The sequence below is a fragment of the Maylandia zebra genome, linkage group LG7 (genome assembly GCF_041146795.1).
Source record: "Maylandia zebra isolate NMK-2024a linkage group LG7, Mzebra_GT3a, whole genome shotgun sequence".
Classification (NCBI taxonomy): domain Eukaryota; kingdom Metazoa; phylum Chordata; class Actinopteri; order Cichliformes; family Cichlidae; genus Maylandia; species Maylandia zebra.
In genome coordinates this window covers 4778122-4791332 of record NC_135173.1, presented here as the reverse complement: position 1 = coordinate 4791332, position 13211 = coordinate 4778122, and the positions used below count along the sequence as shown (strand labels likewise).

The following is a 13211-nucleotide window of genomic DNA, read 5'->3' as shown; positions in this document are numbered from 1 at the left end:
TTAGAAATTTATTTCCTCTGTGGCAGCAGAGCTTCTGGGAATCTGAGCCAGCAGATAATGTGTGTCGATTAATCTGGCATTGCTCAGCACATTTTCAGCTGACTACTTTTGTGAAACTGTAGACTGATAAATTCTTGAGAAGCTCTCATCATAAGGCTACCAAACAAAAACTTTGCTCTGCTGCTGGAGTAATTGCATAACATCTATAGAACTGTCTGTTGTAGCTCTCTGGATAAGTGGTGCTGCACTCCATAATATTGCTTATTACGTGAAACAGGACAGAATCAAGTTATTACTTAAGAATTGTGCTCAACAGTAGCATAACAAAAAATTAAAGTAGCTTGATGTTTAATCTGGGAAATAAATCTTCTTTGTTTTGGATGATGCTTAAAGTGACACTAACATTTCTCTGTGTATCTGCATTTACAGGGTCTGAAAAAACCTTACAATCCAATCCTGGGGGAGACATTTCGCTGCTGCTGGCTCCATCCAGAGACCAACAGCTGCACTTTCTACATAGCTGAACAGGTTAAATCAGACTCGTAGATAAGTGGCGAACCAGAACTGGACATGACTCTTGTCTCGTGTGAAATATCTTGCACAAACACACTGTTTCGACAAACACACTGAGCAAACACCTATGCAGCAAGTGTAAAATTAATAAGTGCCAGAGGCAATGTTCCCTCTAATTTTTCATGTGTCTGAGCGAACAAACTCCCTGAGCGGTCCCTTGGACCACTGTGAGCGACAGCAGACGTGTGCACTGTGGTTACGCCAGCATCGAATCCATCCAAGTTACATGGTTTATTAAAATAATCACATTACAGCATTTACATTTATGTTAGGCTACTTTTAATTAACTGCTTTAGCCCACTTGCAATGAAAATTTAAAAAAATCTTATTCATGACCTGTGTAGTATGTTAACACTATTGGAAGTAAAAATAACTTGAACTCCAATTTTGAAAACACAACTTTCTTTTTTCTTTTTTTTTAAATAAAGCTCTGACTTGTATTATGAGTCTGAGGTCTGGGAGAGAGTCCTGTAACTCTGTCTGCAAAATACAGTATATAATGACCAATGTTGGGCAATTAATTATATAGTTACTTCTTCAAAAAAGTAACTGAGTTATGCAAACAACAAAGTTTTTTGCAGCTGTTTACCTAAAAATGCAGCCAAGGTGTTTTTTAAACAAACATTTCAAACTATTTACAGAACAATCAGCTGTTCTGCATCAAATTTGATGCCACACAAATTATTTGTGCCACTCCAAAAAATAATTTCTGTCACTATGAGATAAAGAAGAACAACAGTCTGATACCTGCAGGCCTGACAACAGGAGATGTGTAACACCTGTAACATTCAGCAGTCGCCTCATTGTTCTGACACACACAACAAAACTATTGACTACACTACACACTAACTACACAAGATTTGCGCTAAATGACGCAAATCTCTCACATCTCAAAACACTCCTAAAACTTCCCCTTTCCTAAACAACTAACAACTGTCACTTACTGACTAACACTGCAAAACAGAATTGTTAAAGTTTTAATTTTAATTTCAATTCAGGTTAGATTTTTTTTTTTTTTTGTGCGCAACGCAGATTTTCTGTGTGCAGAGACCGTGCCAGCAGTGCGCAATTGCGCGCACACGCAGCTTAGAGGGAACATTGGCCAGAGAGTATCTGACAGTTTTTGCCTCGCTCTGCTGCTCAGATTTCGTTTTCTCTCTCTGTCCTCTGCCAGGTGTCGCACCATCCACCCATCTCTGCCTTTTATGTCTGCAATAGGAAGGATGGATTTTCTATTAGTGGAAGCATCCTGGCCAAGTCCAAATTCTATGGTACAGTCAATATTTCATGATCTAATTCATTTGTCTCAGCCAGATGATCGGTACGGATTCAGTACATGTGTACGGTTATAAAAAGGCATGCAAGGACACCGTCATGATCTGGCCAAGTCTATGAGAAGCATTGTTAACCACATATTTCTCTGTTTTCCTGCTTTTGTAGGTAACTCTCTTTCAGCTATTCTAGATGGCAAAGCCCGGCTGCTATTCTTGAGCAGGGATGAGGAGTATGTCATCACCATGCCCTATGCTCACTGCAAAGGTAATAAATATGCATTACTTTCTACTCCACTAATCGTTCCATGTCCTTGTTGCTATGTTAGTATTAGCAGTATCTTTCCATAATCTTCTTAATACTGCAACATCTCTTTGGAAATAAGTAATATGTTTTCAGTGCCAAAAATTCTATGCGGTGGTAAAGGGTAGAGATGGCACGATACCACTTTTTTATGTCCGATACCGATATCATAAATTTGGATATCTGCCGATACCGATATGAATCCGATATAGTGTTTTTAATCAATAAAACTGTTTTTTTTAATACCTTGCTGCATTTTGTATAAGTTCATACTCAAGTTTAAATAAACAACAACACTAAAGCTTTTCTGTTATACCTGTATATAAAAATTACACTGCACCCAAAATATTTCATAGTTCAGCAATAAATTCAAATTCAAATTTTATTTGTCACATACACAGTCATACACAGTACGATATGCAGTGAAATGCTTACACAACTGCTCGTGACCTAAAGAAAAAAAAGGCTATGAATGAGATAGGAAATACATATGAAAATTAAAAAGGGTAAATTTAACTAGAAAGGAATAAAATAAAATATAAAAATTAAAGTTAAAAATGAAATAACTGTATAACAACCAATTAGAATGAAGGGTAAATTTAACTGGGAAAGAATAAGATAAAATATATAAATTAAAGTTGAAAATAAAATAACCGTACAACAAAATACACAATACACAAATACACAGTATAGAAATATATAAGAATGTATGAAGAAATATAAATATATATATATACAATAACAGCAGCTGTACAAGTATTAAATGGAAATGAAGAAATATAATGTCCAGTGTTGTGCAATCCACATTTGTAAGTGTCTCGATACTGATACTTTCTATTCTGGTATTTTAAAGAGTACTTAGGAGAAATATTCAGCAACCTAACTAATAGGGCTGCAAACTCCCAGCAAAAAAATAGGGAACCACCCTCTGCCTCATGATGCTTAATCGACATAATCAACTTTAATTTGACGCAGTGTGAAAAAAAATGCACAGAAATAAATTATTTTTCAAGAATAATTAAATAGATTCAACATCTTTCTTCAACAGAATTGCAGACTGCACAGATGGTACCTTCCCAAAGGAAAAAGTACTATAGCTTACTAGGGTATATTAGACTTAATAGTCACTATATACAGTAATTGACTTCTATTCATTTTACATCAAATTAAAACTTTGGGTGTAAGATTTGGATAATTATTTATTAAAAGCTAGACATTTTAAATGAGAATAAGAAAGAAAAGTATGTCTTTGTGCCCCCTTTTCCCTGTTCATGCCCTATCGGCCCCCCTGGCTAAACTTTGCTAGATCCGCCCCTGCACAGTTACCAGCGTCAGCTGCGTAGAAAAAGATCCTCGAGTAGGAAGTAATATTAAATACATTCTAACAACAGCTGATCAAGCTTAAACGTGCTGCTGTTGTTCAGCCGCTGGTTTCCTCTTTCTGGTGCAAAGTGGGCCAAAAACAAAGAAGAGAGACGGACTCGCGATAGAAAAGCCGATCAGCTGATCATTAATCGGTTTCATGATTAAAGTAATAACAGGAGAGGGAGAGAGAGGCAGTCGCTCCATATATTGGTTGTTAAGCTTAACGTGGGAATGCTTTACAAACATTCAGAGATAAACTTACACACTTGCTTTACTTCTCTCTGGGATCACTTCCTCGGAGATGAAATTATAATTATAAGCAGTTAAATCAAAGAAGATATGAGATGTTAAGTAATTTATAGTTTTGCAGTAAGCACAGATACGGGATCATCTCCAGTTTTTCAAGGCTCAACTTTGTCTACAGATCAGTTGGGATAGTAAGATAAGATAAGATAAGATAGAACTTTATTAATCCCTCGGGTGGGTTCCTCTGGGAAATTCGACAGAATGAGTGAGCACTGGAGGATATTAGTGGATCTGTAATGTGCATGGCATCTAATAAGTTGGGTTTCAGAAGTGGAATTCACAAACAAATGACCTGTATTGTCTGAAAATAATACCTTTTGTTGCTTCTGATTTTTGTTCTGCTGTACCACGCTGATTGTAGCCAATTCTGTTTGAGCTCCTCATTCTCACAATATAATTTACCAATCATTGCAACAGCACACACATGACAGGAGGCTAGAACACAAGCTCATCTACCGTGTTTACAATGAAATCTGACCAAACTGACACAATCTGTGTGGGCTGTAAATATTACAGCCATCTGTTCTGGCCAATATGTCTGATGTACTGGAAATCAAATGAAGCTCTGCTTCGCTGTGAGCACGAACTCTAATATGGCAGACAGTCAGAGTTCGAGATGGATGATGGGTGAGATATATAAATCAAGGCAGGTTTAAGTTTTTTATTTTGGGTCTGCTTCAGGATTTTTAAAATTCTTTCCTTCATCTTGTCTCTCAGGAATGCACTCACTGCAGTTGCCTACATGATAAATTCTACCAATAATTTATGAATTTCCTTCTGCTGAACTTGTTGATCTGATGCTGCAATATTGTCTCTCTCTCGTAGGGATTCTGTACGGCACTATGACACTAGAGCTGGGAGGGAAAGTTACCATTGAGTGTGAGAAAACCAAATGCGTAGCAGAGCTGGAGTTTAAACTGAAGGTATATTTTCAGAAAAAAGAAATGAAACATTTGTTTAACTGGTTGTTTTATCTAGTCAGCTGTTTTAGTAAAGGTATTGCATTTTCATTCTGTTCACTTCAGCCTTTTCTTGGAGGTTCTGGTTCTGTAAATCAGATCAATGGAAAGATCTTTGTCGGAGAGGAAGTACTGGCCACTGTTGATGGACACTGGGTAAGAACCTTAATCCTCTTGATCTCGTATGAAGTCTAAGGAGCTTGAATACATCTTTCAGCATCATTTGCTACCACACACACCACTCTTTAGCAATTAGTAATTAGTAATACTCTGTAGTACAAAATAGATAATCATAGGTTTAGGAGCAGCTGGAAGGTGCATAAAGTAAAGGATCTCCTCTGTATTGCTCTCACAGTGGCTTTGAGCATCAAAAAGCAAAAGTAAAGAAATTCAGTATTGTTATTTTGTTTTCTAGATGACTTTTTGGGATCTTTTGGGAATAGTTTCCAGTAGTTTCCAGGTTGGATTGAAAATAGGGGCAATGTCTTTTTATGTAGAGTCTTATGGATGGTTGTGGTCAATTAACTTTAAAAAAAACGTTAAAAGGGCTAAACTTTTGTTCAGGACAACGAGGTATTTATTCACGAGAAGCGCTCAGGCCAGCAGGAGATTTTGTGGAACCCAAGTCCAGAAATTCGCAGCGGTCGCCTCAAGAGACAAGTGGTCCAGTTAGACCAGCAGGGAGAATTTGAGTCCGAAAGGTAAAGCACAAAGATCATCTGTGTTAATTGTTAATTTGAGTGTTATTGAGTCAACAAATGCAAAACATTTGTGCTAGCATGATAGCTGATAACTGTAATAGTGGCTTCCATTTAACATGTGTCAGTGACCCAATGCTCAGAACCTTTAACTGCAGACGTTATTAGATATCCAGACGAGGTTGTGGCTGGGATGTCATTATATCTCATTATACACAATTGCTTTTGACTTTTTAGTGACAATTCATTGGCCAGTGTGTTTTCCCCATTTGCATCTGATTGTAATATGCTCTTGGCAGACTGTGGCGGCATGTGACCAGTGCTATCATGGATAGGGACCAAGTGCGTGCCACCCAGGAGAAGTTTGTATTGGAGGAAGCTCAGCGGAGAGACACCAGAGAGAGAGGAGACAAACCCTGGCTTCCACAGCTTTTCCATCCGCACTCTGTCACCTCTGAGTGGACCTACAAGCACATGGAGTATGAGCACACTCTCACACTCTCTCTCTCTCTCTCTCTCTCTCTCTCTCTCTCTCTCTCTCTCTCTCTCTCTCTCTCTCTCTCTCTCTCTCTCTCTCTCTCACACACACACACACACACACACACACACACACACACACACACACACACACACACACACACACACACACACACACACACACACACACACACACACACACACACACACACACACACACACACACACACACACACACACACACACTAGGGCCTTTTTTATTCAGCTTATAAGTGTAGTAAAAGGTGACCTGTGAAGGAAGGGGTCAGAAATGGTGTGAGAATAAATACTGATATGCCACAATACATGTCACTTGAAATAGTCAGGTGCTGAAAGCTGATAACAAACATTTATATTATATATAATGAGAGTAAGAGTATTATGAGGTATATAATACAGGACACCAGTACTGAAACTGGTACAGGGGTTATTGGTCAGTCACAGGTTGTTGCTAATTACTGTAATAAACTTTACAACAGGAAAAAAATCAAATGAGTCACTGTGATCTAGCTCACCATATCTCAGACATGACGCAGTACTGCAGTTTATGGTTTATTTATAGTATTTATAGTCCTTTGGTTGTTGTTTCACAAATGCTTTCATGCACGCTCATGCATATCTCCTTTTGTAATGAATACGATGGTTGGGGGCTGCAGGAAGACCTACAAGCACTGTGGTATCAGCAAGTGGGGACAAGCAAACAAGGATGTGAGGAAGTTTAAATTCCACTGGTTTATTTTTGCAGCACGCGACCGTGGGAACCTGAGCGCTGTTTTGTTCAGTTTGAGAAGGATGGCGTGATTCAGACGCAGGAGAAAAGCCAGAGACAACACAACGGACTCTCCTACAGTCACAGCTGGGCCAGTCAACAGAAGGTTAAACTGAAATATTTACTGATGAGCCTTTCACTGACATTTTATCAGAATGATCTCTGAGCTTCTTTCTTCATACTCATACTTTGTTGCTGCAATGTCACTGACAAGCGTGATAAGCCCCTTATTTTTAGCCACTTGATATTCATTGCAGTTTATCCAGATAGCCAGTGTTGTGTCAGTTGGGAATTTTCCGAATTGAAGTTTGTTGCACTTCTCCTCTCAGGCTGAGGTTAACGGGAAGCATAGGAAGGCGAGCAGTCAGCCGTCTAGCTGCAGCCAGAACACTGAGAGCAGCAGCACTACGCCGGAACCCACACATGAGTCCTCGGACAATGAAGGTGAGGTGTATGTGACCCCCTCCCCAAAATAAAATAGCTAAATAAATCTAACCTTCTGGTGTCTTATCATTGGTCTCTTGTCTGTTATGTACCTAGGCTATTCTAATCAGTGTGCCCGGTGCAGTAAAGAGATAAAGGACATTGCCATGTTAGAAGCTTCCATCACATCTATAAAGAAGACACAGCAGGATATCCAGAGGTGAGAGTAAACCAACTACTATTTGGACTGATTGGGACCTGATGAATGTAAAAACAAAGAATGACCAGATTTTTTTTTTTTTTTTTTTTACTGATTTTTCTTTCTGAGAGAAATGAGATCCACATATGAGGACATTCATTTAAAATTTTGATAGAACAGTGGCAGTATAATGTCCTCGTAAGTGGATATCAGGCCCTTGTAGAGCAAAATTTTGTATTTTGGTCTAAACAACCCAAATTGTGATGTCCACATATGTGGACTCCAGGTCCTAGGAGGTTAAGTTGTCGCAGATAAATATAACAAAATAAAACCGGTACCAAAAAAAAGAAGATTTATTCATAACACACGGGAAAAGACCCAGGGAAACAAACCATAAATTTCACAGAGAGAGCCTCAAATCCCGTGGCCTGGAGGTTGGGGACCACTGGCATATAGGACAATGGGGAGAGAGCAGGGCAGTGACATAAAGCAAAGAGCCTGGGATAGACTGGAACCTGGGCCCCTGCATTAGCCTCTTTGCATAAGGGACACCATATGCCAAGCCCATGTTAATTATATCTGGTCCCCATCTGCGAGGTTGTATAATTAAGAGAAAACAGCCCTGTAAAAAGATGTAAGCAGATTGGTTTTGAAGTCATTTGATAATAATAATGGATTGGATTTATATAGCGCTTTTCAAGGCACCCAAAGCGCTTTACAATGCCACTATTCATTCACTCTCACATTCACACACTGGTGGAGGCAAGCTACAGTTGTAACTACAGCTGCCCTGGGGCAGACTGACAGAAGCGAGGCTGCCATTTCGCGCCATCGGGCCCCTCTGGCCAACACCAGTAGGCGGTAGGGTAAAGTGTCTTGCCCAAGGACACAACGACCAGGACAGAGAGCCCAGGGATTGAACCAGCGACCTTCTGGTTACAGATGTGCTTCCCAACCCCCTGAGCCACAGTCGCCCCATGAGCCACAGTCGCCCCATAGTAGTAAATGAGTAGTAAATGTACAGCACAGTGTAATTGACTTTGCCTTTACACGTAACACAGCTTAGTCACAACATGTCATTAGACTGTCTCAGATAGTAACAGGTTTAAACTGTAGCAACCAACATATACACATCCACGGGAAAAAGAGAGGAAATGAGAGGGAGCACTATGTTTGTGAATCAAGTAAATCACCCTCTACCTGGTATCATCTCAAAAAAATATGTGAGCAAAATTCCACCTGGTCAAAAAGCCCAGGAGGCCAACAGCTGCGATCCACCACCAATCCTCCCGAGAGTAAACCAGCTACAACACATGTTACAAAGAATGGGAAAGAGACCCGGACACACATGTCTCATATCAACTACAGCCTGAGAGCCAGTGCTCTCTGAAACAATGTGATGCAAGACTTAAGGCAACAGAGCTCATAGCAGTGATTAAGAATCGGTGAGCTGCCTTAAATAAACACAAAAGCGATGTATAAGATAAAAAAAAATGTTAACAAAAACCGCTGAATGCTACAGGAGACCATCCAAGGAGCTCAGGAAGTGATGAAACAATTTATGTTCGGATGAAGCTGTAACTCATCAGAAGCACACGTGCATCCGAAGCCGCTGCAGAACTGTTTGCACAGTTAATTGAAAGGTTCACGTAAATGCACACGATACAACGCAGCTGACTGGCAGTGATGTGTGGGGAGCAAGCTGCTGTTCTGGAAAACATTAATGTGTTGCTTGGCAACAGTCTAGTCCCAGTCCAGCTGTGTAACTATTTGTGTTAATGGAGTCTAATATTTGCTTTATTAAACTATTCTTAAGTTTCACTTCTTAGTGTTATCTAATGAATCCCACGTACAGAACTGATGTGTTCCACCTACTCCAATCAAACATTATCAGCTTATGATGATAATATTATGTTTTCTGTTTTTTTTATATTGATTTTTACAGTAAAATCCAAACATACACAAGAAATTCTTAAAATAAGAAAGAACACAGTGGTAGGAGTTATGTTTTACTGGTGGTGTTTATTTCTAATGCGACGACGACTTTAAACATTACAGCTTAAGTGAAATTAATTTTAACTTACTAAACTTCCTCTAGTAGTTGCAATTCCTGCAGTATAAAAGAGACTGCAGCATATTAGAACCGGGTATTAAGAACAGTTCCACATGTTCTCCATCACTAAATGAGTACATGCAAATTACCATGGTGATTTAGCCAGGAAAAGAGAGCCACTTTTATGGCACAGAAACTGAGATTTTATGCTTGCTAACCATTAGTTTTGTTTCGTGATACACCTCTCTGGAGCACTCGTGTAGATGTTTATGTACTGACAGATGTAGTGATGATTCAGGCACAACAAATAGCTGTAAGCATAGTTGTCTGTGATATAGTTTAATTGGAATTAAATGCTGGAAAAGTGCATTTATGCTTGTTTTTAGTAGGTGTTTGCATTTTCATTCATTGTTATCATATTTAGTTTTTGGCTTGTGACCCTTAAAACATATGCAGGATGTGACTAGAGCGACTTGGGTGTTCCTAAAGTATTCAGAAACTAAACACAGTTAAGCAAATGTTTTAAGAAAAAAAATCATTAAATGAATATGTATTATTTCCGACTTCAGTCACCCTGGGACATCTTGAGAAATGTAGGCTGGGATTCATGTTGTTTTTATGAATTCCTGTTGAAATTCGTTCAAACAGTTGTTGATCCTGATCCTTCTCTTCCTGCAGGAACCTGGTGGCTCTGAGTCGTCAGATGGCTCGTCAGAGGACAACAGACGACAGCGTGTCGCTGACAGGCCGTCAGTGTCTCATCCTCTGCGTTCTGCTCCTCTCCCAGCTCCTGCTCAACTACGTCTTCACCTGAGCCAGCTCCTCGAGGAAGGAGTTTCCCCACTGGCACTGATCTGGCATCGGAGTCCTCTAAAAAGCACAAACTCTAATTAACAGAGGAGGGCAGGGACCTCAGATCAGTGCTGGGAGGGCAACTTTGTCCCTTTCTTTTCACTTCAAGGAGCCTGGACCTTACAGCAATAAACACAGCCACCGCCTGTCAGTCATCAGCAGAGAGAAACGGCACCCCCTAGTGTAGCCAGACTGAAAGAGCACCGGCACCCAAGCACTTTGGACAGGAGAGGAGGACTGAAGGACGAGCACGGTTCAGAAGATTTCAAATAAAGGAAGAAATGTATGACTGAGAATAGTCTGAGAATGATTTAGTAAGAACAAATGACAGAGAGGATGTTTCACCATTCCTTAGTGTCTTTTATATTCCCCTGCAATACTGTTTATCTGTGAGTGTGCCTGTACACGTGTTGTCTGTACCTACAATAGGCCCTTTGGGCACAGGCAGATCACCACTTGGACTTCTTCTTCCCTAACACTCCAGATTTTTGGGCCTTAATGCTGAAGCCAAAATAAGAAAAAAACAAAAAACAAAACAAAACAAAAAAACCAACCAGAAGAAATGCAAATGAAGAAGGAAACTCTTCTCACAGTGCAATTGTGTGTTTTGTATCGGTGTACACTAAAATGCACTCCGTCTTGTCTGCTATTGATCATGCATTTACCAAAACAGTATTTATAATCCGAAAGGACAAAGAGTACTTGTTTACAGGCAGCACTGCTTCTGTTTGTAGGAAGGAGAATTGGAACGAGGCAGGGCCGAGAGCCAAACTGAGTGTCTTTATATTTGTGTGCCTGTAGTGAAGTAACTGAAGGGATGATAGGACAACACCTATTGGTCTAGACCATGACACTAGTTTGTACAATCAGTTACATGAAGAAGCATGGAGAGGATGAAACAGAGGGAGTAAATACAGAGAGAGAGGAAAACATAACTAATACTTTGGCCTAATAGAAGGGGTTTGTGTGTGCATCTCGGACTTCAACATGTTCAAGTGACTGTTTTAGATGTAAACACTTAGTAATGAGTTGTTCTTTTTTTTAATCTTTTAATCAGTTTGTATATATTTGTCAGGCCGTCTATTTCAAAAAGAGATTTCAGAATGTATTTATTGTGTGATTAACTTTGATTTTCCTAATCTAAATCAGCTTGGACGACAGAGACCAGGGGTGACAATCGATCTCCCGGGGCTTGTGTAGGTTTGTCATTTTGTATATGTATTTGTGTGAGTGCATGTATGTGTGTGTGTCCGTGTGATGGAGCACACAAGAGCGAGGACGCCTGTATGGCCACGCTAAACCAAGCCATGTCTGATGTTGATTTTTTACTGGTATATTAGTCCTTGAATTTGAGCCTCATCACCAGTACCAATCGGCACAGCAGGAGATGACGGACAAGCAGAAGAAGGAAGTCGACTCTTTGAATGCTTAATTTGTTTTTCTTTTCATTACTATCCTCTTTTCTACACTGCTGCCATGTTGTGGGATTCTACATGCCAGATTTTTTTTGTCATATGGAACAATGTGATGAAAACATGATGATTGCCTGTTTTCATTCATACCTGTTGACTACTGTAGCACTACAGTAAAATGTTTTAACCCTGCCTCTGCTTCTACCTCTCGTTAATATTTAAAATCATATCCAGTGATATTCACAGTGTTGCAAAATAGTTTTCTTTGCAATTCTCCCACTAGAGGGCGATGTTGATGTAGGTAAATAAATTTCAACTGGGACTGTATCACATTTGCAAAGCAACTCCCTTTTATGTAACTAGGCTGAGCTGTCAGCCTGATAAATCTTTTAAATGACGGTGGAGTGGGGTCCTTCAACTATATAAAGCCTTTTATTCGGTCAGGAAAAGGCAAATTGTGACGCACATTGTGAGCGCAGCTCCTTTAATTTGTTACTGTAAAGCATATTTAAAATGATGCATCTCACCACAAATCAAAACCAAGGTCTCAGTTTCATCTTTAAGAGATTTCTTTGCTTCATTGTGTTTGGGAGGGGTACCAAAAACTTTGGGTCGCATCTGTGATAGTAACTATGTTCAGCCCTGAGCTCAGGCCTGAGAGTACAACTTGACGAAGTAGAAGTCTTTAGCTAGAAACCACGTGGATTTATATCTCTGCCACAGTGAAGTCAGTTACCCTCTCCAGTGAGGGTACCTGAATTGTTTGGGGTTCAAGAGGCAGGACTATTAAGCACTACTAACATAAAATCAATGTAATTTTTTTTTAAAACAAATATCGGAATTACTTACTTAAAGGAAACTACGTTTGTTAAAATAGTATGAAAATACTAATACTGCTGTTGTGGTTACTGCTCAGAAATTAGTTTGATTTCTTCCGTTCGAATTCACTGCACATAATGCCAATTTAAAAACAAGTCTCAGTTGCTGGACAAAACAATTTGGTGTGCCTCAATGTGAAATAAACTTTTTGTCAATAATAATAATTATATCCATTTAAAAATCCCCTTGTTTGATAAGCCTACATCTAATTGTGCTGTTATAGCCATTATATTCCATATAGTACAATTTAAAAAAATATATATATATATATATATATATAAATATATAGTGTCCTAATGAATTTCAAACTTTGAATCTGTGCTGATAATTTATTTTTCATTGTAGATTATTTGCTTTTTTTTTCTTTTTCTTTTTTTTACACATACACGGAGCTTTTGGGGAATCGGTGTATTGTTTAAACCTTAGTGGACACTTATTTGGTGAGACATATCTATCTAAATCTATACCTTGATATAGATATAGATATATCTATATAATTAGTCTCAGGATGTTTTACCAATAGTAATTACTAACCTCTGGGTGCCCCTCCCTAAGCCTGGCTCTGCCAGAGGTTTCTTCCTGTTAAAAGGGAGTTTTACTTTCCCACTGTAGCCTGTAGTGCTTGCTAATAC

General features: G+C 39.2%; 1 protein-coding gene across 4 annotated transcripts in view; it reads left to right on the top strand.

Annotated features, from left to right (window-relative positions):
• The window catches only part of osbpl5 (oxysterol binding protein-like 5), a 50285-nt gene extending 38393 nt beyond the window's left edge, over positions 1-11892 (top strand). For all 4 annotated transcript variants that reach the window (XM_076885599.1, XM_004570818.4, XM_004570819.5 and 1 more), the window contains 11 exons: positions 430-528; positions 1748-1844; positions 2014-2112; positions 4645-4742; positions 4845-4934; positions 5343-5479; positions 5776-5955; positions 6738-6867; positions 7091-7205; positions 7302-7404; positions 10115-11892. In XM_076885599.1, coding sequence (XP_076741714.1) covers positions 430-528; positions 1748-1844; positions 2014-2112; positions 4645-4742; positions 4845-4934; positions 5343-5479; positions 5776-5955; positions 6738-6867; positions 7091-7205; positions 7302-7404; positions 10115-10250 — 1284 coding nt within the window. In that variant the 3' untranslated portion in view covers positions 10251-11892. The remainder of the gene's footprint in view (positions 1-429; positions 529-1747; positions 1845-2013; positions 2113-4644; positions 4743-4844; positions 4935-5342; positions 5480-5775; positions 5956-6737; positions 6868-7090; positions 7206-7301; positions 7405-10114) is intronic.
• Positions 11893-13211: the final 1319 nt, after the last annotated feature.